Below are 26,854 nucleotides of genomic sequence, written 5' to 3'. Positions count from 1 at the left end.
TTTCTTAACTATACACAAAATTAACTTCTACAGATGCTCCCTTGTCCTTTCCCCACCTTTCATCATCATCAGCTTTCTTCAGTCCACTTCTGTATGAATACCTCTCCATGCTTTTTCCATTTTGGCTGATCTGGTGCATCTCTCCACCATAAATGTCCCTAACATCTTGTTATCTCATTGTCCCATCTTACCACTGGTCTGCCTTGTTTCCAATAACCAGTTCTTGGTGTTCTCTTTGTCCTCTTGTTCCAGCACCATTTGTTGCCTTTATTATTATTATTATTCAGGCATCCATGGAGTCAAAAGACTCATTGTGGGAGCTCCTTTCTCGGAAACACAAAGTCTATCATATCATTCTTGCTCTCATCACCCTTTCAGGCAATGCATTCCACAGTTCAACCACTCTGTATGCAAAGAAACCGCTCCTCACCCTCTTGCTCACAGCTTCCAGGGATGGCCTCTTGTCATCACTCCTTCCTGCTGTTCAACCAAGCGAAAGAACTCCCCAGTGTCAACCCTGTAACTACCTCTCAACAGTTTAAAAGTCTCAATCATATCACCTCTCCTCACATTCCCTCAGCTGATCCTCATAGCTAACATTGTGCAGTCCTGAAACCATCTTTGTTATCCATCTCTATACCCTTTCCACAGTTAATTTATCCCCTTCAAATCCTGGGGACCAAATTTGAGAACAATAGTCTAAGTGTGGTCTGATCAGGGTCTTATACAATGGAACCATAACTCCTTTATCTCTTCAGGTCAGCATCCTTCTCAGTACTGCAGCAATCCTCTGGGGGACAAAATGAAAATCCTTAATTTCGATGTTCAGTTCTATTGGATTCCCAGCCACATCGGAATCAAAGAAAATGAAGCTGCAGATGCAGCTGCTAAATCAGCTCATACCTTCTCCACATACTGTTTGACAGTTCCATATACAGACAACTTATAAGATCAAAGCTAATTGCTCAGTGGGAGTTAACATGGCAAGTTTGTTAACATCAACAAACAAATTATATAACATTAAACCTGAAATTAAACACTGGCATTCTAGTCAACACACAAAGAGAAGAGAGGAGGTTGTCCTTGCTAGGCTCTGCATAGGTCACAGTCACCTTATGCATTCTCATTTACTGAGAGCTGATGACCCTCCCATATGTGAAAAATGCAACACACATCTCACTATTCATCATATTCTGGTAGATTGTCAAAAATTTACACGAGAGAGGAATGAAATTTTCACCTATCTAACCAAGCCATATGCACTCAGGAAAATGCTAGCAGACTCAGGCAAATTGTATGATGTTTCTAATTTTTTAGAAAGAATTAATTTGTACAAACACATCTGACCATAAATTTGTTTATATGACACTTTTTTGCTTAACTTAACTTTTATACATGCATATTATTCATTAGGTTAAATCTGACCAATTATGTATTACCATAGGCCTTGATCCTGTATATTTGTATCACCCTGCTGTAATTTTGTTAATATGTAAATACCATAATGCTAAACTTAAATTTTATGCATCATTGCTGTATAATAATTCCTTTCTGACTCTTTAAGTATAATAATGTTTGTTGTAATCTTACTACATGTAGACACTGCTTTCCTTGACTTGTTTTGTATATACATATGTTAACCTATAGTTATTTATGTACTGCTGAAATCTCTGCAGTAATTTTGTTTATACGTAGGTACTGCATCACTTAACATACATTTTGTGTATGCATCTTATTTACTACTTTATGGAATAATGATGTAGTGCTATAGAACATCTTACCTATTTGTGTACTTTCTAGTAATTCTGTTTATATGTATTCTAAATTCTGTTTCTACTGCATTGCTAAATTTAATTTTCATCCATGCATATTGTATAATAATCCCTTTTTGCCTATTTTTGTACTGCTATAAAGGCATCTATTATAATTTTACATATATGTGGATACTGCATTCCTTGGCTTAGTGTTTCGTATATTATATATTAACTTATATTGTTAACTATTTTTGCACTACTGTAATAACCTCTGACCTTGTGTGTTGCTGTGCCCTTTGCAGCAGTTCTGTTTACCTAGAGATGCTGCTTTGTGAAACTAGATTCTTGTACAGACATATTGTTTACAATTTTCTGTAAATGCTAATGTTGTAACCTTTAGTATGGCACAGTATGACCTTTGTAGTTTTTGTGCTAAATAAACTATAAACCAAACCAAACCAATCCTCTTAGTTACCTTCACCACCTTTGCAATATGTTCCCTGAATTTCAGTTTTCTATCAATCATCACCCCCAGAACTCTTGTCTTCCCTACTTCCTCCAGTTTCTCCAATTGAGTATGCAGCCTCCCATCGATGTATCCCAAACTTCAAGAATTGACATTTTGCTGCATTAAACCAATACCCCCATTCATTTGCCCACCTGCCTAGTTTATTCAAATCCTCTTGCAGGGCTGCCCCATCTGCACTCTTTTACTAATAACCCTTCCCAGCTTCACATCATCTACAAATAACTGAATATCCCACTGCAATCCATTGACAATGTCATTGTTATAAAGGTTAAACAATACAGGTCCCAGTACTGAGCCCTGTGGGACCGCACTTATAACCTTCTGTCTCCTTGATATTGCCCCACCATACACAAATCTCTGAGACCTATCAGACAGCCAATCCTGAACCCAGTTGACCAGCCTGACATCTAAACTCATGTGCTACAATTTAAATATCAGCTTATCATGTGGCACCCTGTCAAATGCCTTTGCAAAATAAAGAAAAATGGCAGTATATGCCTTTTCCTCATCAACTGCCCTTGTCACTTTATAATAAAAGGCAATAATATTACTAAAGCAAGAGTGCCACTTAACAAATCCATGTTGACTCTCAGAGGTAACATTACCTTCACCTGCCCGATGCTGTATATGGTCTCTCACTAATTTCTCCAAGATCTGAACAACTACTGATGAAAAAACAAAACTGGCTTATAATTAGACACTTTCAATCTGCTACCGCCCTTATACAATGCACTATCTTACCTTCCTTCCATTCCTTGGGTACTTTTCTTGTAGCCACACTGTCATTGAAAAGCAGGTTAACGGAGCTGTTAGTTCATTCTCTCAAAAGTTTAGCACATTCTCTCAAAACCAGCGGTGAAATACCATCCAGTCCCACAGCTTTAACTGACATCTAGAGCTACTCAGTATTTGGAACACACTCTCCTCGAACCTGCCCTATCCCTCTAGTATTAAAATTTACTTTTCCCGGATGAAATACTCCAATAAAGTGTTCATTGAACAACTCCACTATGTCCTCTGTATCAGTCACTCTATTCCCATTTTTATCTCAAAATGTCATTCTTCCACAATCACTTCTCCTCTTACTGGCCACATAGCTAAAAAATTCCATAGGATTTTCCATGGATCTTAGTGCCAATCTCTTCTCATATTCCAGTTTTGCCTTCCTTACCATACTAGTCACTCTCCTGGCCTGAGTCTTATATTTTTCATGCATCTGCTCTCCGCTCCTCCTCTCTTTATATCTCTTCCATAACCTCTTTTTCACCTGCAGTTCCTGTTTGATATTGTCATTTACTTTACACCAAATTGTGTCCTCTTCTTCACTCATGGAATACAGCTTACTATTGCTGCTAACAAACATTCCTTCACAATTTCTGAAGCAGTAATGATATCCTGTCCATCCAATTCTGCCCTCCATGGAACTTTCCCAAGTTGATATCTAAGACTTTTATTATCACCCGCCTCATAACTCCACATATTGTTCCATTTTCTCTGCTTGTCTGTTCATCTTTCAAGTGTCAAAACCACATGGTCACTTTCTCCAACTGGGGGGGGGGAAATGTTGTCTTAGTTATTATCAGTTTTTCTAATGCTATGACCAAATCCAAAACTCTTGAACCACTTGTTCCCTCTATTACATCTTGCCTAAGACATCTGTCCCTCAAGAATTCCAGAAATTCCATTTCCTTAATATTACATGCATTTTCCTTTTCCCAATTTATGCTGCTGTAGTTAAAATCTCCCACAACAATCATTTTTCTTGCACTTGCCAAGCTCAACTGTCTAAACAAAAACATGTCTTGCCCACTTCTACCTCACACCATATGCTTTCAAAACCATTAGCCTCCATAGCCTCCACTCTTAGACATATGTCATCACTTATCATAAGCAGAACTCCACCACTGCATTTTCCATTCCTATCTTGACAAAAAATGCTGTAGCCTGCTACTTCTGTTTCTGTTGTTATATCATCTTCCATTAACCACATCTCAGAGATCCCAATAATCTTTGGCCAGGCTGATGCTATCAGTGGCACCAATTCATCTCCTTTATTCTGGATACTCCTGGCATTAGTATATAAAGCATAAAAATATCACTGCTTCTATACCTATCATTATTCCCTCCAGACTCAATGTTACCTAATGTTGTCCCCCTCCTCCCAAGCACCCATTCCCACAAGAGGCTACCCTTGCTACCATCTGCTCTGGGAATTCTAATTTTCCTGCATTGACACACTACCTTGTTCAGAAAACAGCAATGCCTATGTCCTTCCTCATTCAAATGCAAGCGGTTTCTCGCATACAGTTCCTTTCTGTCCTCAAATGCCCTCCAAGCATCCACATATTCCAATCCTCTTTTCTGACACATTCTGGCTATTATGCTATTCATTATTACTGCTTTTCTGCTCAGCTCATCATTATCATACCTGGGTAACATACACATTATCTTTCCTTTCTGCATTTTCTTTTGTACAACCTCAAGCATGAATCTCGGCTCTCTCACCACCCGATTTACACCGCCTCTCAACTCATTCGTGCCCACCATCACAATCATCTCCTTTTCATCCCGTTTAATTGCCATAGCCACACTTTCTATCGTTCTTTCATGCAAACACTCCTCTGGCATCTTATCTTGCACACCACGGATCATCGAGTCTCCATACATCACACCTCTTGCAACTCTGGTTCTTGATTGCTCACCTGCATCCCTCACTTTCTCTCTGTGCTCCCCTACTTACCTGCTGTCCTGGCATCACTCTGTCCCTGGTTTCAGCACTCCCTCGCACTCTTCTCATTCCCTCTCTTCAACTGTTTCCATTCTTTTCTCTTCTATCATTCCCTCTCTTCTACTGTTTGTATTCTCTCCTCTTCTGTCATTCTCATACTTCTCATCTCATTCCCGAGACATTCCACCTCCTCTTTCAGCTCATCTCTCTCTCTCTCTCTGCAAATTAGCCACTCTTGCTCACCATTCATCCTCCCAATCAAGACCATCTCTGAAAATTTCACAATCATTTAAGCATCCACGTTCCCCACTCTTATTTTTTCATTCATATTTCACTCGTTATTCGCATCCTGTATCACACTATTCATCTCTCTAGGTTGAGATTCTCCTTCTCCTGATGCAATGAGGTCAGTTATCATAATATCTAACTCACTAAATTCCTCCCTTTGCCTACATTTTGCACATATATGCATTCCCCCATTCTCTCACCCCCCACAATGAGTAAATTGCTCAAATATGACCTCCCTTTAGTTAACCCATGTTGTTTCTTGTTTGTCAAATTATTTCTGTATATGAATTTTTTTGCTCCTCCTTCTTTAGCCTCTTTCTATCCACTGCTAATTATAGGCTACTCCCTTAACTTTCCAGTTCTGTCAGTCTTTAGCCATTCCTCCATCATGTTCTTTGGTGACCTTCTCTTAATTTACTTCCACCTTTCATCTGGCATTCTATTAATATAGCACGCCAATCATTTGCATGCTTTACTATACTTCACAATATCTTCTTCTTCAGTCATCTCTCTCTCCCTCTCTCTCTCTCTCTCTAATTCTAATATTTCTTATTCTCTTGCTTTTTTGTTATGTGGAGCATTCTTCTCTCCAAGACTGTTTGCACTGTCTGCAACCTGTCTTCCTAATTTTTTTTTTTTTTTTTTTTGCTTATGTTCTTACCAACTTTTCTAAAATCTTGACAGTCATTCCAGAGATACTGATATTTCAATAGACATTAACCTTTGCACTCTCCCTTTTGCAGTGAGATTATCATACATTCTTTCCATTCCCTTTTGGATTATTTCTGAGCTGAGACTCAAATTATACAAACATGTCAAAGGCCTAGCAATTCAGATGAACATTCCTTTACCATGTATTCTGAAATCTAATATGTCCCTATTGCCAAATTCTTATCTAGGTTGTCCTCTTGCAACAGTTCTTTATCCTCATTCTCATGCACCTCTATCTCTTCATCCAGTGTAATAGTAATAACACTGGGCACCATGTTAAGATCTATCAACCACCTGGTTGATAGATCTTAGCAAGTTGAGCACTATTAAACAATCTCATCAGCTTATGACTCAAGGATACTAGTGTCAGAAACATTCAGTAAAGTTATTTTTCCAGTTTTTTCTTTTACTTGCAGCATAACAAGATTCTTTGGGCTTCTTTAGCCTGTGCAGCCAATTTCTTTCATTCTTCAACTTAGCTTTTTGTACAATACTTGTATCTTTTCTTGCCTGCATTTTACATATATTTCATAACTTCTCTCAAGATTTCATTCCACATATTTAATTATACATATTTTTATTTAAAAAAAAATATTTTTTGCAGGATCCAGATGCCCTGCTTTACAGATCAGACATATCACTTTATCAAGTCACTTCAAACTTCCAGAACAGAAGCAGAGGAAATGAAAGATGAGAGTAGCAGTTGAACTGTAATTGGATATTGAGTAGCTGCTGCTTGTGTTATTGTAAGTTAGCAGCAATGGGAGAATGATGGATGCCAGTACTTTGAATAGTTCTAATGGAAGTATCTGTGGAAATAACACAATGTGGAAACAGATGGTGTATGAGACAGTGGCTGAGGAAAGTCTGCAAGAGAGAAAGAGGGGGGGGGAATTGTCATTCATTTGAAGTGTCCTCTTTTGGACAGCATCAAGAATTCTTTAGAGAGATTTTTGATGCAGCCTTAGTATTCTGAGGTTGGACATGTTTGAGATTTATATTTTTCTTCTCTTCCATCAAGACAGGTTAAGTCCCTCATTGGGACTAAAAATTGTGAAGCCCAATGCATTTGTTCTAAGGGCTTTATGTCATGCTAATTTTGGTCTTCTCTTAGGTCTTGTATACCTTCCATAGTGCTCTCAACCCTGAAGAAGTCCACCTGGATCCATTTGCTCAATGTCACCAAACCAACAGAGATGATGGTTTTTAACTGCTAGGAATTGGTGATGTAGGGATATTCAAATCTTGCAGAACTTGTGCATTAATCTTATGTTCTGTATAATGAGTTCTAATTATTTTCGTAAAGCATTTTATTTCAAAAGACAACACTTTCCTGTCTGCTTATTTTTTTAAGGTTCCAATTTCTGCCTCATAGCTGTTGGTAGTGTTATACTTTTGCATAATTTTATTTTTAAAATTGTGGGAATTTTGTTGTTTATTAAAATTTTATTAACCCCCCAACTGGCCACCGTGTCTATAGACGTTGAGATAAATCTGGATACGAAGCTCTAAAACCCATTGAATAACATGGATAAGAAGTGCAATTTGGTGTCACTATTTCATCCACATTGGCCGGTAGGGAGGTTAAGTTTATTTATTCATTGTGTTATGGTTAACTTAGCATATCAACTCTCCAGGCCACCACACTGTGAGTTGTTTGAATCCCACCATGATGAGAGATGAATTTCATTGGCCAGTGTGAGACCACCATCCTACTTCTTGGAGACCTGATGTATCCTGAATTTTATATACTTATATACATAAGTATATAAAATTAAAAAAAAAAACTATAAAATTAATAGAAATGAAATAAATCCTTAGTTTACAACTTTTTGTTGGTTTGAATAACTTATTTTTATTTATGCAAAAAAAACTGTAATAAAAAAAAATAAAAATTATAATAAAATAAAAAAAGTAATAAATGCAGCCATTGAGGTCTTGTATGTGATTTAATTTCATATCTTATATAAAAACAACTTTTAGTAGTGGGTACAGTATGTTTTTCATCATTTACAGAATGCATAAATTTGGCAAACCAGTTAATCATTTTGTGCCATTTAAATATCCCAAGAGTTTGTAGTGTTTCTGGTATTTCAGCTCAGTTTTTTGTATTGCTTTTTGAAAAAATCTGCCAAGTTAGCATTCCAGGTAAGAATTTTGAAATTGAATTTCTAAATATAGTTTGTCTAAATGCATGATTTTTTATATTATGTAATGCATTTTTAGTGACTAATATAAAATATGCACGCACATATATATCTATATCTAAAGTACTTACTGTCTTGAATTTACATACTAAAAAAAGATAATTGGAAGATTTGGAGGATGGTTGAATGTTAAAGATATGAGTTTAGTTTGATTCTTGCTATTCATATGACATTAGCTAGTTGCATTAAAGCATAATTATAACCAGGTGTCATGTGAATATATTTTACTTCAAACCATAACATATCTAACTCCCTCTGTACTTTGAACTCATTGATCTCTTGTTGATATAACTTGGTTTATAAATCTTTTTATAAGTAATAATGGATAGGGTGCGCTCCCTTTTTTTATGAGATTGGCTTACTTACCTTCAGTTGAAAAGCTCTTATGTTCTTCCTATATTGTGACAAGATCTTTTTAAATATCTGGGTTTGATTCTTGCAAAGGCAGACTTTGCTACTGAACCTGCTATGGTGATGCTATCATAATATATATACAGCAATCCCTCGATTAATGCACCGAATGCATTCTTTAAAACGGGTGTATTAATCAAATATATATTAATAACCTATGGGAAAATGTATAATTTGTTCCTCAAATTTCTTATTTGACCCATAATTTTTTTATAAAAGAATTAGGGTATGTCTCAGGGCCTAGTTAAAGGAAAACCATGAAGCTGAAAGTCAGTCAAACATATTCAGAATATAAATTTATTATTCTACTTCTTAACAAAGAATTGAGCTAATATATTTTGGCAGACGTTCTGTTTCTTTTTTTCATACAACTGACACTATAGTCTTATTGCCTCTTCTACTCTTCTGCAAATTTTACTGCTTCTCTCTTCATCAGGGTCGGCCTGTAAGCATTGCTGTTTAAAAACTTCAATTGTATGAAAAATATTTTCAAGTTGTTTCTGTAAAATCTCTTTTGGCTGACTGTCAGTGGTTAAATTTTCTTCATATTTTTCAAGATCTTCCTGCTGTGCATCTAAATTTAGCAGTCAGAATCACTCAATTGCTCAGAATGAGATTTAATTAACTCTTGGACGGTATCATTGTCAATCTCATCAAAACCCAGTTCACGCCCGATGTTGGCAATTTCCTCAACAATATTTGGTTATTATCTCAGATGTGGTCCCCAGGATTTGAAGGGGATAAATTAACTGTGGAAAGGGCACAAAGGCAGATAACAAAGATGGTTTCAGGACTGTACAATGATAGTTATGAGGATCGGCTGAGGGAATGTGGCTGCAGAGTTTGGTGGATAGAAGGAGAGGTGATATGATTGAGACTTTTAAACTGTTGAGAGGTGGTTACAGGGTTGACACTGGGGAGTTCTTTCGCTTGATTGAACAGTGGGAAGGAGTGATGACAAGAGGCCATCCCTGGAAGTTACGAAAGGAATCTGTGAGCAACAGGGTGAGGAGTGGTTTCTTTTCACGGAGTGTGGTTGAACCATGGAATGCATTGCCTGATGGTGAGAGCGAGAACGGTCAATGAGTTTAAGGAGTGGTATGATAGACTTTGTGTTTCTTAGGAAGGACCTCCCACGATGAGTCTTTTGACTCCATGGAGGTCTGAATAATAATAATAATAATAATATCCATTTCATTTGAAAAACCTCTAAAATCATTTGCACAGCATGGACGAATGTGCTTCCAAATGGCTTGAATATTGCTAGCAGTAATTTCATTCGACTTTGTGACTTTATAACCAGGCTGAGATTTCTCTGATTTGGCCAGAAAAGTCTTGGAAGGCATTCACTTCCAAAAAAGGCCGGTTTCATCGACATTAAATATTTGTTGGTCACAATAGTCCCCTTCTTCCACAATTTTCTTCAAAATCTCTGGATAATTTGCAGCCATCTCCTTATCTGCACTTGCATATTCACTTGTGATTCGAACATTATGTAGGCTATTTCTCTTTTTGAAATGCTCAAACCACCCAGCACTAGTGTGGAATTCTTCTTTTCCATCATTGATAGCCCTTTCTTTCACAGTTGCAAAGAGACACCCCTTTGATTTAATAAGGTCAGTGCCTAGCGGGATCCATTTTTGGTTACAATCTTCAATTTATGTAGAAAGAAGTCTCTCTAATTCAATCATTATAATACTTTAATTTCGAGTGGTCTGCATGCAGCAGCCTTACCTTTCTCTTTGTATTCAGCAGCTTTGCTTAAAATAGCTCTTTATAGGTGATTCACCCATTTTGTGTTCTTGTCCTATCTTTGCTCTGGATTTGCCTTTATCATTTTTCTTTAATATTTCAAGTTTTTCTTCCAGTGAAATTACTTTTCGTGTCTTTTTCACACTTCTACTTTTTTTGCTTAGTAATTCTTTTACTTGTGATTAAAGGTTGGGAAAATACTTTAAAATAAAAAAGTAAGGAAAACAATTGCAAAGGAAGCATGAGATATGATCAGCAAATTGCTGTCTAATTACTAGACGACATAAATTTTGGCAGTAAATTTGGAACATAGTGTACATGGAAATAGTGTATAGTACATGTATGGCATTAAAAAATAACTGTGTAAAATGTTTTAAATCGGTAACTAAATTATTTCATTCTATCATAAAAATGTATAGATAGAAAATTTTTAAAATCTGTAACATGTATTTTTAAGATGTATATAGATGCATTACTTGCGTTTGGATATATAAAAAAAATGACACACGAATTGAAAACGCATTAATGGGAGACACATTAATTGAGCGATTGCTGTGTGTGTGTGTGTGTGTGTGTAGCATAAATAACTACACATTTCACATATTTATGCTAAATATGTATTATCTTTCTCACCAAAGGTATTCATGGCCTGAGGCTTCTACAGATGTGCTAATGCAATATATATTTAGCATAAATTGAACCTAAAAGGGGGCTGAAGACATTCTCCTTGAAATATACTAAGATAGATAGAATGATTGCAATGTCTAGGACTAAACCTCAGAAGTCTAAAATGCTGATTGAAGTGATGGTCTGACCACCACAATATTGAGTATGCTGCAAACTGACTGGTCATTGAAGTTGGGTTGGTCTGCAGCAGTCAAATTTGTTATCCATATCTCTTATGCCTGTTACCTTCAGAGGATACCAGACTTATGAGAAACCAAGCAACACTAGGTAGTTAATAAGTTTCATTGCCTTGTGTAATACTACCACTTGACTTATTGACTTATCAAATTGTATTTGTATTTCAGTGCAAATACTCTACTTTTTTCTCATTTTTTTTCCAGTATTCAATGTACATAATGTCCATAATGTTGTTTCCATTATCCAGTATTTATATAATGAATGCTGTTCATAGTGTAACCATGAAAGAAAGGAATGTATATAATGCTTTCACATCATGGAGAGAGAAGAGAGCCAATATTTTCAATTTTTTTTTTTTTCTGAGGGTAGTACATCTTTAAAATAGTTATTCTGCAGATTGGCTGCTGGATAGTATATTTGGACTGAACCTGATAGCAACACTTTAGGAAACTTCCAGGTCAGCTAGTAAATAATCTTTCTACAATTATTCTGCAGGTGTGCCTAAAGGGAATTCAAGTAGTGTATGTGAGAGAACTGCTGAGATCATGATTGCAGAGAAGTTAGATGAAATTGTGTGTGTGTGGCTTAGTAAATAATCTATTAGATTATATTCCATACTGCTTTAATAGGCTGAGTGGCTAATGTGTTTTCCAACCAACAAGCTGTGATTTGAATTTCAAGCTATGAGCATGGATGTTATTGTCTTTAGTGGAAGATGAATTTCATTATCCAGAGTGAGACCACCACCATCAGCTTATTGTTGGCCTTTGAGAGTGGTTTTTGAGAGTTCCATATTTGAGGTCTAAGCTGAGTTTCTGAATATGTAAAATAAATAAATAAAATATAAAAAACATTCAGTAAAATAAAATGACACAAGTGCATATGTCAGTTTCCACTAAAAAAAATCTCTGTCCTATTGTATTGAATTCATTTGCTATCTCTGTAGCTGTCCTAATGCCAACATGCATTCTGAACTTCCAGATTTTCTTTAAATATCATTCTGTCCAGTTCAGCTTTCCTAAAGTAAAGTCAACCTCTTTGGAGATTTTATTTTATTTTATTTTATTTCACAACTCCACCTTACTCTCCTTTTCCTAGTTGCACTGATGCAGCAGGTAGAGATACTGAGTGATCTCTTCCTCATTAGTGACCTAACTGTAATATGGATGTTGTTTTTCTTATAGAAATTTAGACCACTATATGATGTTGATTTTTCAAAATACAACATCCACAGTAATTAGGCATTATATAAATGCCAAGTGGAATCATCTTTGTGATTTTTATTTCTCATTTCCATAGTTGGGTTATTGTTTTTAGTCCTCTGATCTGAACATCTATAGAATTTTTATTGACATGGAAACAGTCATTTCTCATTCCATTATAAATTCTCATGCTTTATCTAGGCCTCAATTCTCCAAGAAGTGTTGCAAAGCTGTATAAGAGATTTAAGCATAATTACAATTGGCTTTCATTGGCATCTCCATTTTTATTTCTCTTTATATTAAATCCCAAAATAACTGCAATGAAATTATCAGCACATAATCTCTCTCAAACTGATTTTGAAAGGCCAAAAGCAGTAACCTTACATCATGTCCAGATGACCCTCATTCTTTCCAGTCTCTTTGATAAAACTGTTGATCCTAACTTTTGAAAACTGCTGTCACTTCTATCAGCCTCATCATTATTCATGGAAAAGTTACTATCCTGTCCTCTTACTCTTCCTTCAATTTTTGCATTCACAATCTTGGTAAATGTCCTCCCTCTATTCCAAGTACACAGTATTCAATGCTTTCTATGATAATTCACCAGAGATAGATCTGAAGAATCATTTTCAAACTGAATACTAAATGTTTCCTAGTCCTGATGACATTTCTCTGATTTTTCTAAAAGTTTGTGGTCCAGAGTTATGATTGTCATATGTTGCCTTTTTATTCTCTTTTATTTCACTGGTATCTTGCAGTCTGGAAATTATATCATATTCAACCCATCACATCCTTGCCAGCAACTTGCTATCTTTCATTTCAGTTCTTTAAAAAGTAACGGAGAAAATGATTAACACAAGTTCAATGTTATCTGGATACCTGTTAACTAATAAACATGAATTCTCTTTGTGATCAGCGTAGCTTCATTTTGGTTATGTTATTCATTCCCTTTGGACAAATACAATGGAAAAAGTTTGGAGAATTTCAAATAGTTGCTCTTGATATCTAAAGTTTGATTGGATTTCACACCAATGTCTGTTTAATAAGCTCACTTCAAATGTTCTATCATTTGACTTGCAACTGAGTTCCATCTTTATCCAGATGCCAGTGATGTGTGATGGATCTTTATCCTCATACATTAGCAACTAATGTTGCATCATACACAAATCTGTTCTTTCATCTACTTTCTTCCTTGTGTATATATCAATGACCATCTCCAGTTGATTGCAAATCCAATGCACAGCTTTACTTAGGACGGTGCACTACACTCATCTTTCTCATTTGACAAACGTTGCAACGAACTCAACCATTTTGTTTCCAATGCTCCTGGCATTTGTGTATAGACATAAGTTACATTCTCGCATTTTATTCTATTTAAATCTACAGTATGCGTGACCCAGTTGGGCAGCTTTCTCTTTTCCCTTCTAGGCACACTCAAAATACCTGAAACTAAAGCTTAGTTCATCCATTCAGCAGATTCATAACCATGCTCATTGAGATTCATATCACTGTTATGCCACCACATTGTAGCTGAACTTATACACATTTGCAGCATTCTTCTCAAGATTATCTGGTTTCCCTGACTCTTAGCATTAGGCCCCTTCTAATAAATAATTTCTCTAGGCACCTGATTCCAATTCCATTCAAATATAGGTCATCTCTGTTTTTACAAGTTTCTCTCTTCTGCAGCATCAAACTCATTCCACACATCTATTCATCCAAAAACTTGCACCCATTACTTCTACATGACTCGTCACTGAATCATTTGCTATCATAGCCTTCCTTCTTAACTCATTACTATCATATCTTAGTAATAAACTAAACATTTTTCCTTTCTCATGTTTCATCCTCACTTCTATTAAGCCTTTCATATCCTTTCTCATAGTATATTTATCAGTACTTAAATCATTAGTTCCAACAAGACCTACCATCTCTTTTACTTTTCTTTTCTGTTTCTCTGTTCCCTTTGTCACATCCTTTATTTTAGCACCAGAGAAGCTCAATGTAGTGACTGTCATCAAGCACAAATTTAATTATATCACTGTACTATATGACTCCTTTTTTTTAATATGTTAATTGACTTACTTGTTGTTATTATTATTCACTGATAACTTATGAATTTCCACACTTTCTTCCAGTTACTGTTCTCCTAATTTTTCTTTTCCTCTGAGTTCTTGTCAACTTTTTTTTTGCTTTGCTTTCTCCAACTCCCTAGTCAATTTTCAAATAATTCCTTTTAATCTTGAAATTTTATATATTAATTTTTCTTCCTTTATGTTCATCATTTCCAAGTTCCATACTCTTGATATCCTCAGCTTTTAATGCTGCTCTATTGTTCTGCCAGCATTATGGTGAGAGAGAGGTCATTAATCAATTTCTACTATTTGGCACTACTGCACCGAGTCTAATATTTTTAGGTAGCTCTTAGGGACACTATTCCCAAATGTGAGAACAGTATTCAATGGTTGGATACTTTAATCAAAATAGAAATAGGAGAGGATGGTAGTTGGGGGGGGGGTCTACTAATGATATCAGAAGACTTCAGTCCATTTGAAATAGAAATCCATGAAAGAAATGATGATAACAATGTCCCATGTAGCAGTGAGTTTGAGGCTATCTGATGTGGAGTCTAACAGGATGGAATATATGATGGTGTTGCTCCTTACATGTCAGTTCAGCGGCTGAAGACGATGTTAATTATAAGGATAATTTCGTGATGAAATGCATCACGAAATTATCCTTATGGGTACTAAGGGGGTAATCATTATGGGTGACTTAAATTATCCAAACATTAATTGGATAGCAGAGAAAACTCATGATAAGAACAAAGGAAAATTTATTGAACTGTTGCAAGACAACTATCTCAAGGAGCTCATGGACGAAGCAACTCAAGGGCAGAGAGTCTGAAGATGTCTCAGTTAAGGATGTGACTGTCTTGGTGACAGCGATTGTACTATACTGACCTGAGGGTAGCCAACTATATGGATGTCTCAGAAGAGTATTATCTTTGGCTTCATGATATCAGTTACTGAATTGGAGGGATATCAGCAATGCATAGGAAGCTTTGTAAAGATGATTAAATGATGCAGTATCTGAATGCATCTCTAAAATTCAAAGAGCAAATAGGATGGAAGTGAAATGAATGTGCAGCCTTATTAAAGGCAAGAGATCCATAAGAAAATGATGTGGAAAGAATATTATGAGAATAAGGGTGAGAGAAGTTATGAAATGTATGAAATACAGGCAAGAAAAGTATATATCATATAAGAGTATGCAAAGAGATTGGTGGCACAGACTAAAAGCAACCTAAAAGAATTTTATCATTTTGCTGTAAGTAAAAGAAAGAATGAATGAGAAGTATAACTTTACAGAAGTATCCTTGTATTGGAAGCAGAGGCAATAGTTCTAATAATGAGTGCTTGCTTGCCAAATTCTATCAACCTGGTGTATGTAACATAATGTACAGTGCAACCACTACATTGGATGAAGGGATATGTGAGAAGGAGGTTCTATTGCAGTTGCATAACCTGGATTGGAATTCAGCAATAGAGACAAATAGGATATCAGCACTAGTGGCATTGTGTGCCCATTTTAGCTGGGTGTGTTGTCGTGGCTTAGGCAACCTGCACTACAAAATTCACATCAGTTTGACTATATGATTTCATTTTTATTAATGTATGAAACTTTTAAGAGTGTATACCGCATCAGTGCTCATTTTAATTGGTCTAATGCAGTTAATTGTAGGATAACTTTGAACACTTTAATTTATCAGTTAATTGTAATCAAATCTGCACATAGTGGGGGACAATGTGTTTATTTTAAGATATTGTATATTAGAAAACAATGATGAAATAGAATGCTATATTTGATTAGTATATTTGAATTACTCAAAGGTGTAAAATTAGAAAGAGGAGGACAAGGCTTACTACCCTTGACTACAATACTGTTTCCCATTGTAAATATGGGCAAAAAAAAGTTATAAATTTATTGAAAATCACATATTAAAAGCTTCTCTATATTATATATAAAAACTTGTCTACCAGGTCAGTTCACACCTCATGCATGCAAAACAGATTAAACTCATAAAACATAAACAGCAACTCATGACAACGTTCAATTGGATTGGTTACACACAATAACCAATCACCACCTCTAGGTGCTATTGCCTCAGAGCTTATCCTGCCTCACCTTCTGAGCAATTTAAAACTACTAGAATGCTAAGAATTTGACCCGCTGCACGATCTGCACATCTTTTCAAAGGTCTTAAAGGTGTATGTATTTTGAATACACTCCTGGATCACTAATGAGAATGTAATGCAATGTTTACATGTTGAACAGTGTCCTCTTCATGAAGCATTAGTATATTGTGTTTAATTTTAGAAATCATGCGAAGTCTGGAAACAATTAGGGGAGTCTTTAATGGGAATAAATGCAAAAATATAATATAAGTGAGATGCTATTCGGTGGATGAGCTCTGCACACCTAGAATATTCGCTCCTAATCAGCACAAGTGTTAAAGGATATTCAGCTGAAATGGCTAGGTCCTTGATATGTTTGTATAATTAGTCTTAGTTCAGGAAAGATACCACAGGAATGGAAAGAATTATGATGATCATGGCACAAGTGTGGTGCAAAGACTAATATCTCTAACTATCGATCTGTTAGTATATCTGGAGTGATTCTGAAGATTTTAGAGAAATTGGTAAAAACAACTATACATTGCAAGAAGCATCATCAGTTTACTAAAGGAAAGTTATGTCTGAGCACTGTGTTCATATTTTATTATGATTTTACAGCTGAGTTGAGTCAAGGGAATGGACACACTGTGATACTGTTATACTTTGATAAGGCATTTGATAGGACATCACATGAAAGGTTGTTACTTAAAGAGGAGACTATGGAATTGGAATATAAAGTATTGGCTTGGATAACTAAGTAACTGACAGACAGGTATCAGAAACTTGGTACATGGGGGGGGGGAATCAGTCAGATTTATTGCAACCAGTGGGGTGTGCCTCAGGGATTAGTCCTTGAACCACTGTTGTTTTATTTATATTTTATTATTAATACCAGGACTCCATGGAGTCAAGAGTCATCATGGGAGGTATGCACTGTTACAAACAGTCCATCAAACTGCACTTTAAACTAATCCAATGTATCCATGAGAGTGACAGGTCATACATTCCAACCACTATCAATGCAAAGAACCTGCTCCTTATGACCTTGCTTTCACCTCTCTTATACAATTTCCATTGATGTTTCCCTAGTTCTAATCCCTTCTCCTATTCTATGAAAAATTTCTTCTCCATTAACTAGTAACACCCTTCACGACTTAAATGTCTCAATCATATCCTTTCACTTCCTCCTATTTGGAATGGAATGTATATTACAAGGATATCACATACCTCAAAGACCAGTTATCACCTTAATCAGTCTTCTCTGGACCTGTTCTAATATATCCTCATTACCATGAAAACCAGGGGACCAAATCTGTGCATAATAATCCATGTGAGGCCTAATCAAGGCCTTATACAATGGATCCATAATTTCTTTATTTCTGCACATTAAGGGCCTCTACTTCATTGCTATAATCTGATATGATGACATCTCAACTTGTGCAGTGTGATCTCTTAATCTGTGTCCACTACCATTCCAAGGTCTTTCATCTTCTCAACCTCTTATACATTAATAATATTGGAATGAGCCTCACAGGAGATATTCAGTTGTTTGCTGATGATGCAAAGATTGGCAGGGCAACTGAAATGCTACTGATATACATATACAGCCTTGCAAGGTGATTTGAATAGGATGGAAGTGTAGTCAAATGATAATGGCAATCAATTCAGTGTTAGTGTAAAATTATGCACTTAGGTATGGTGAAATTTCCAGTGGCATATCGTATTGGTGGAATTATGCATGGAGTAACCGAGGCTGAAGATCTTGGGGTTATGGTGGATAGAAAGTTGAAGTTCAAGGGTCACATAGCAAAAATTCAAATGGAACCTAGAGAATAATAGCGATGCTGACATCCTAAATGACTTCTATATCCTTACATGCACATGTAAGGATATTGAAGCCATTTTGCCTATTTACATGACCTTGATATGACTGTCTCTGGACTACTGTGTGCAGATTTGGTTTCCTGGGTTCCAAAGGGCTGTGGAAAAGCTGCAGAGAAGAGTTACAAAGATGGCATCAGTATAATGGAATGCACGGGGGTGGTCTGAAAAGTTCTCGGTCTAAAAATGAAAAACAAATTTATAATTTGAAATTTTTTTTTTTTCGACATAATCTCCCTTAAGACTAATACATTTATTCCAGCGATGCTCCAGTGCCATTATCCTGTCCCTGTAGTGGTTCTCAGTAAGATCTGCAAAATACAGCTTCAATCGCCTCTTGATTTGAAGAAAAACGCTGACCAGTGAGGAAGAGTTTTAGTTTTGGGAAGAGAGAGAAGTCAGTGAGAGCCAGATCTGGGGAATAGGGCGGATGTTCCAACAATTCATAATGCAGATCCCTTAATTTTCCCATTGCTAAAACACTTTTGTGGGTAGGTGCATTGTCTTGATGAAAGATGATTTTTTCTTCTGCAAACGGGTCTTTTCTCGCAAATTTTTTCATTTAGTCGGGTTAAAAGATTGGAATAATATTCCCCTGTTATTGTTTTACCCTTTTCAAGATAATTAATAAACAATTGTTAACAAATAGCATCCAATTAAAATTAATTAATAAACAGCATCCCAAAACACTGATGCCATGACCCTTCCTGCTGATGGAACCAACTTTGTCTTCTTTGGCACTGAACAACCGACTTCTGTCCACTGTTTCGATTGCTGTTTGGATTCTAGTGGGTAATGGTGAATCCAAGTCTCATCCATAGGAATAAATCGATGCACAAAATCAGTTTTATTTTTGTTAAAATGCTCCAAGCACTGTTCAGAGATTTTCATGAGAGTGAGTTTTTGATCTGCTGTGAGCAAGCACAGCACCCATCTTGTGCAAAGTTTTTTCATTTGCAATTCTTCACGCAAAATATATCCTACACATTCTTTTGAAATGTCTATACTCTTAGCAATTTCACGCACTTTGACTTGCCAGTCATTCAATGCACTTGATCGATGATTTCTGGTGTTGTTACATTTTTTGGACGTCCTTCATGTGGATCATCTTCAACGTGGTATGTTGAAGATGATCCCCATGGCCGTACCACATTTAAACTCGGCAGCTATTTCTTAATTGTCAAAAAAAAGCAAAAGAGTGCCCATAAGCTTTTATGAACTTCGAATGAATTTCTTTTGGTGTTAAACTTTCTCTTGCAAAGAATTTTATAACTACACGATACTCAATTTTATCCATTTCAAGGAATATAGACAACACTTTTGCTTCAGACAGCTGTATAAAACAAAGTACTTGATAGAATGACTCAGAATTTTACATGGATGCTTATGACAGATGTACGAACTTGGAGAAAAAAAATCTTGCCGATAGTGCCGCCATCTATGGTTGAGGCTGTTCAGACCACCCTCGTATATTACAAGGATTGATTGAGAGTTGTGGTTTGCTGATGCTGTTAGACAGGAGAAAGATGGATGATATGATAGAGGTCTATAAACTTTTGAGAAGGTATTATAGGATTTCAGTTGATAAGTTTTCACTATATGGGAGCAATAGTAAGCTGTATATGACTAGTGAAGAAGAGGACACAATTTGGTGTAATGAGATCCATGCCAGAAGAGTGACTAGTATTGTAAGGAAGGCAAAACTGGAATATGAGAAGAGATTACCCTGAGATTCAAAGGTTGCTAAGGTAGCACATAAGATTAATTGGCTAGTAAAGAACACATTAACAAGTAGAGATAAGGAAGTTATTCCTCTTTATAAGGCCTTGATATACCATCATCTGGATTAGTGTGTTCACGTATCACCCCCTGGGTTTCTTGAGGAAGAGGAAGCGGTTGAGAGGATTTATAGGTGAATGACCAAGATGGTGAGTGGTCCATGAAATGTTTCCTATGAGGATAGATTGAAGGTATGTGGATTGCAGAAGTTGGTTGATAGGAGAAAAATATTGGATGTGGTAGAAACATTTAAGTTGCTTAAAGAGTTTTACAGGATTGATGCAGGAGAAATGTTTTAGCACTTGACTGGAGGGACCAGAACAAGGGATCATCCCTGGAAGTTGAATAAAGTTGTGGTTAGTAGGGGTATGAGGACTAGATTTTTTGCTTGTAGAGTTGTGAATGAGTGGAATGGGTTGCCAGAGTCAGTTGTGAGTGCTTTGTCTGTTAATGAGTTGAAGGAGAGGTATGGTAGATTGGGTCTCCTGCAGTGAGTCGTGGACTCTATGAATGTGCCCATATAATATTAAGAAGAATTTGATGATGTAATCTATACATCACTTGATGTTTCATTACACATTTCTAGAAAATGTTACTATATATATATATATATATATATATATATATATATATATATATATATATAAATCATCATCAAATTCCTGACATTTACCCTCAGGAGGTGTACAGGATATGATAGTACTACATGAAAAATTTACATGATTACTAACTTCCACCTACAGTTTTCTGCCAAATCAATCTGTTAGCTGTCAAAGCTACAACATTGTCAGATCTTATATTTCTCTCTTCTAAGGCACTTTTTACTGTATCAATCCACTTATATCTTGGTCTTCCTCTAGGTCTTTTTCCTGCCAACCTGGCAGAGAACACTTGTTTTGCTAATCTTTCCTCTCCCATTCTGTTTAAGTGACCATACCACCTGAGATTAGCTCTGCTAACACATTCCTGTATGCTAAAAATGTCAAGTTCTTTCCTAATATCCTAATTTTTAATATGATATTGCCATTGATGCCATCTGTTCACGCCCCTAATCTTTCTCAGGACTCTCATATTTGCAGTCTCTAGTCTTTGGTCAAGTGTTTTACTTCTGACCCAGCTCTCAGATCTATAAGTTAAAATTGGTTTGAGCACTGTCTTTTATATAGCTAATTTAATGTTTTGACTAATTTCTCTCTTAATCCATGTATTATTTATTCAGTTGACTTCCTACCATACCAGCTTTGTTGATTCTGTTGTCTATTTCCATATTTAATTTACTATTTTCACTGAAAATCATGCCTAAGTGGCTGAAATGTTTTACTTGTTCTATAGGTTCTCCATTCACAATACAGCTGATATTTTCAATGCTTCTGCCTATTTTCATTATTTTTGTCTTGTTATTGCTGACCTTCATACCATATCTATCACAACAGTTATTCTATTTAGCCATGGAATCTTGCAGACTTGTAGCAGATTTAGTTAGAAGTATAACATCATCCTGACAAGGTGCCAAGAGAGAAGCTATTCAAAACTCTAGCGTTTTGAATAGCTTCTCTCTTGGCACCTTGTCTTATGCTTTTTCCAGATCTACAAAATTAAATACAGATCTTTGTTATATTCCCATGACGTCTCAACTATTTGCAAATGAATATCTGATCCTGACAGCCTCTATTTGGTCTGAATCCAGCTTGTTCCTCACCAAGCTTCTCTTCCACAATCCTTCTCAACTGTTTCTCAGGTATACTGGCATAAATCTTACCAGGAACACTCAGTAGAGAAATACCTCTGTAATTTTCATATTCAGTTTTATTTTCCTTTTTATATATGAGTACTATGAGAGCTCTACTCCAATCATCTGGAATTCGTCCTTCTGTCCAGGCCCTCTGAACTATGCAGTGTAGCCACTGTAAAACTTTTATACCTCCATATTTGCTGGTCTGATATCATCTACTCCAGGTTCCTTTCCACATTTCAGACTTTTGACAGCTTTTTCTACTTTAAGCATGAATATGTATTTCTGATTGCATGCCTGATCAGTGTTTTTTTTATCACTGTGCTGTCATCACTGCTAGTTTGGTTTAGCAATTTTTCGAAGTAATTACTCTGTACTTCAAGGATATCTTTTTCTCCAGTTTTCATATCACCTTTATCATCTCTAATTTCTTTTACAGCACTCTTTCCTCCTTTTTTGAGCTTCTTCAACAACATCCGAAATATTTTGCCACCTTCTTGATGTTTATTTTCTATGTTCTTACCAAAGTCTTCCCATGACTTTTGTTTAGCTAGTTTTAGACAGTGTTTAGCATTCTTACATTTGTCTCTGTATTCTCTTAGAGCACAAGCTGACTTATTTGCAGGAACTTTTGATATGCTTTCTTCTTTTCCTTCACTGCCTCTTTAACTTCCTGTGTCCACCAGAGAGTTCTGAATTTTCTACCTTTGCAGACAACCTCACCACATGCCTCTCTGGCAGAATCAATCAATGTTCTCTTCAGAGCTTGCCACTGAATCTCTAAGGTTTGATGCCTGTTCTCAAACTCTTTCATTTTTTCTTGAATAATGTTTGTATATTGTAGTCTACACTTCACATCTTAGAGCTGCTCAACTTTTATTCACTTTAAAACTTTCTTACATGTTCTTCTTTTCAGTATGAAATTCAATTTTATCCTGCTCAAGACTAAATAGTGATTGAGTGATCACTTCCAATTTCAAATCCTCTGTACACTCTAGTGTCCTGCACCAGAGAGAAAAAATCACTATCAACAATAATATAGTCAATGAGACTTTTCTTATTCCTTGCCTCTTCTCTCCATGTGAATTTGTGCACATTTTTATGTTGGAACATGGTGTTAGTAATAACCAGTCCATGTCAGCAGAAATCCAACAGGTATTTGCCATTATTATTAGCTTTGCTCTTTTCTCCAAATTTTCCCAAAATATTTTTGCATGTCTCACAATCATTTCCTACTCTGCTATTTAGATCCCCAACAAGGACCAACTTTTCCTTTTTCATTGTGTCAGTTGCTTTCTCTAAAGCATCAAAAAATTCCTCCACTTCTACCTTAGTAGAACCTTCTGTGGGACCATTGGCACAAATAAGTCTCATTGTCTAGTTCCCCATTCTGATATTTGCCCACATCACTCTACTTGAGACTGTCTGCCATTCAAGAAGATTAGCTTTGTATTTAGTGTCGAATACTATGGCTACGCCTTCTTTTCCTTGAATGTCATTGCCTGAATATAACATTTTGTATTTATTGCTCAGAAAGATCTCACCAGTTTTGGTCTTTTTTGTTTCAGTCACCCCTGTTATGTTGATCTGGTATTTATCTAATTCTTCAGCTAGCTCCATTTCTTTGCCATTTAGGTTTCTTATGTTGATAGTACCAATCATCAATTCTTGTGATATTGAGTTGGGATGTGTTTTAGGATTGTTCCAGTAGCCGACTTCGCTGTTCACCCTGGTTCCCTGGCGAAAACAATGGGGGCCTTGTTTAACTGGGCGACGCCCCAGCCGGCATGAAATTCTATCATGTTGTACCATCATTTAATATTGTGGTTTAAGCCAATAAGAGTACAATTAAGATATATATAAGAATATATATATATATATATATGTAAATTTTTTTTGTAAAGACTTTTACCTTACTTGACTAGAGTCAAGTAAGATGTCCATTCATCACTTGTTTAAATGGGAAAAGTAAAGTTTGCTACTTAATCCATAAATGGTGCTAGGTTTTTTATTATTTTTTTATTTTATTTTATTTTAGAGTAAGTTTCCTCTTTTTTTATTGTTGAGATATAATTAACCATATATATTTTTGGGATATAATGTTTTCTTCTTTTATATTAATTTTTTTTTGGCTTTTTTATTAATAGATTTAATTGAAAATCCTAAAAATGCTGAAGAAGAAGCCCACAATATTCAAGCAGTAATTGATACTCTGTCTCTAGACATAATAAATATTTCTCTCTCACATATCACTGGAGAAGATATAGTCACAAGGAATGTACAATCAGTACACAATCTTTTAGAAGTAATGGAAGGTTATTTTCTCTACATTTGTAACATCTCACATGATGTGGATAGTGGTAAGCTTTTCATTCATTCAGTTAGGCGTTGTATCAGATGATAAATTATCTATTATTTATTACATTATTTATGTCTATAAATGCAAATTACAAAAAATATTCGAAAACAATATTTGCCATAATAATCTAGATTTATTTGGATTAAAAATCTGTCATCTGCTCAACTAAGCATATCTAAAGCAAATGCTTTTATCTGATTTAAGTGTTTGTACTGTCTGAATTTTGTAGACCATTACTTTAAATGGTTATAGACTGTTTATGGTGAATTGAAATTTCCAGATAATGTGGATCAAAACTGCATTGAAATACTTTGCAAACTTTGTTAGCATTTACTGTAAAGGTCTGTTATGTCCTCATGCTCGATACTGTTTCCTGATATGATTCCAGTCATCACGTAATGGTCTGCCTTTCAGTTGCTTTTCTTCATACTCTAGTTGGCTAGGTATTATCATTTTAATAACAGATTTTAGTTCTAAATACCATAATACATAATTATAACTTGCTACTGTAAGTTTATCAGAAATAGAGGACATAATGGATGCTAGTTCTGCTGAACAGTGACCATGGCAATATCTATAGAAGAGAGACGATGCAGACCATCAATGAAATAGCAGCTGCAGAAAGTCTGTAAGAGAAGGATCATCCATCAACTGAACAGTTTCCTTCTGTATTATATTAAGGCTTTTTAGTGAAGTCTTAAGTGTACCATTCCAAACATGATAGCAGCATTTCAAGGTTGGGTGGATTTGTGATTTGTCTAGAGTAAGCAGCTGGCCAGGAGAGACGCAACATCTTATGAAAAAATATGCCAAGTTTTCTGGAAGTGATTATGATTATCCCAGAAAAAGCAAGAAGCAAGTGTCAGTCCAAGAAGAGGGATCTGGTTGTGACTGTTAATTTGAGCATTATTAAAAGTAAGCTGAGTTAAAATAAATTACTCTGTTCTTTTGTGTGAGAAAACAATTAAAACTGTGGTTTTGGAAGCATTGTAGGTGATTAGATTGTTGTTGTTGTCCCATAGCAGGATGGCTTGAAGATCTGTGTTTAGAGCACTTATCAATTTTGGTAAAAAAAAAAAAAAAAAAGAAAAAAAAAAGTTTCTTTTGGGCATTCCAGATAAAAATTAGCTAAATAAGATGGTCATAGTTCTAAGCTCATCACAATTCCTTCAACTTGTTTTTATAGTTTGTCCTTCCACATGAAGTAACCAGATATGACTCTGAATTTAAATAAGGCCACAATATCCGATGGACATACTTGGACTAAAAAAGAATTTTCATCTACAGAATTTTTTGTAAAAAATAAGACATAAAACAGGCAGGTTCAGATGTGATGGTGAGTTTTTACAAATATTCCTTATACTGAGATAGTAGAATTTTTAGTCCAAGAATGCCAGCCTGGTTGGCCAAGTGGTTAGCGTATCCACTCTCCAACCTACGGGTTCGAATCCTGCCATGGGCATGGATGTTTGTGATTGTCTGTGAAAATACTAGTGGTGGTAGTGGGCTGTAGATGTGGAGTACATGGTGTAGATGACTCTCTTTGCTTTAGTTGGTGGACTGAGTGGTGGAGACTGAAAGCTGGGAAGAAAGCATCTTCTCTCTTGATCCAAACTTCCTTTGGCTATGCTTCATAGATGATGCTTTTGCTATATGGAGTCATACAGAGTCTGAACTCTTTATTTTTACAACCACACAAAAAAAAAAAAAAATCAGCAGTTGACATCCCTAGAGAGGCATTTCCATTTTTGGATTTTTTTGCATTTCCTTTTTGGATGTGCAAATCAAATGGGAACCTAATGGATCACTTTTAACTTCTGTTTACTGTAAACCAACTTTTCAGGTTGCTATATTGGGGCAGTAACCATGCAGTCTTGTTCTGGGAAGTTACCAAAAAGTGGAATTCTCTGTTAAGAAAGAGTTTGTTTAACTATAAAGCTGGTAATTATGACAGATTTAGGAGTTATCTTGGGGCAGTGAAAAGCTACAAAGAAAGAATTCCAGTTGTGCAAGTAGTCAGAGATTGTTTGTATTAGACTGCATACCCAAGGTCAGGAGGATAAACCAAATGAGAATTAAATGGATGAGTAGAGATATAAAGCAGGAGCTGCAAAAAAGATATATTTTGATGACTGTGAAGGGAATATAAAGAAAAAGTGATCAGCATACTTGTGAGCAGTACAGTGCAAGCAAGAAGGGTGATTAGTTTAGTAAAAAAAGGCCAAATCAGATTATGAGAGAAAATTAGCTAAGCAGGCCAAATCATCCTAAAAGCATTTTTTCATCATGTAGCAAATGAGAGGAAAAATGACTATGGTAGGAAGGTAACAGAGGCAAAAGAAATAGGCGATTTGCTGAGTAATCATTTTGCAAAGGTGCATCATCCAGGTGGAGATTTTGCAGGTTGCTAATGTGACAGAGATATATGTCAAAATTAAGGTAAATGAAAAAGATATTGAAAAAATTGTTCAGCATATTG

At 35.8% G+C, this 26,854-nt stretch overlaps 1 protein-coding gene across 4 annotated transcripts in view; it reads left to right on the top strand.

Moving 5' to 3' along the window:
• The window catches only part of LOC150097199 (centrosomal protein of 95 kDa-like), a 234,027-nt gene that overhangs the window by 30,295 nt on the left and 176,878 nt on the right, over window positions 1-26,854 (top strand). For all 4 annotated transcript variants that reach the window (XM_090407715.1, XM_090407711.1, XM_090407712.1 and 1 more), the window contains exons 3-4: window positions 8,027-8,158; window positions 24,164-24,376. In XM_090407715.1, coding sequence (XP_090263841.1) covers window positions 8,027-8,158; window positions 24,164-24,376 — 345 coding nt within the window. The remainder of the gene's footprint in view (window positions 1-8,026; window positions 8,159-24,163; window positions 24,377-26,854) is intronic.

The sequence above is a fragment of the Typopeltis vanoorti genome, chromosome 17 (genome assembly GCF_054136105.1).
Source record: "Typopeltis vanoorti isolate ZY-2024b chromosome 17, IOZ_Tvanoo_1.0, whole genome shotgun sequence".
Classification (NCBI taxonomy): domain Eukaryota; kingdom Metazoa; phylum Arthropoda; class Arachnida; order Uropygi; family Thelyphonidae; genus Typopeltis; species Typopeltis vanoorti.
This window is presented reverse-complemented; position numbering and strand designations above follow the sequence as displayed.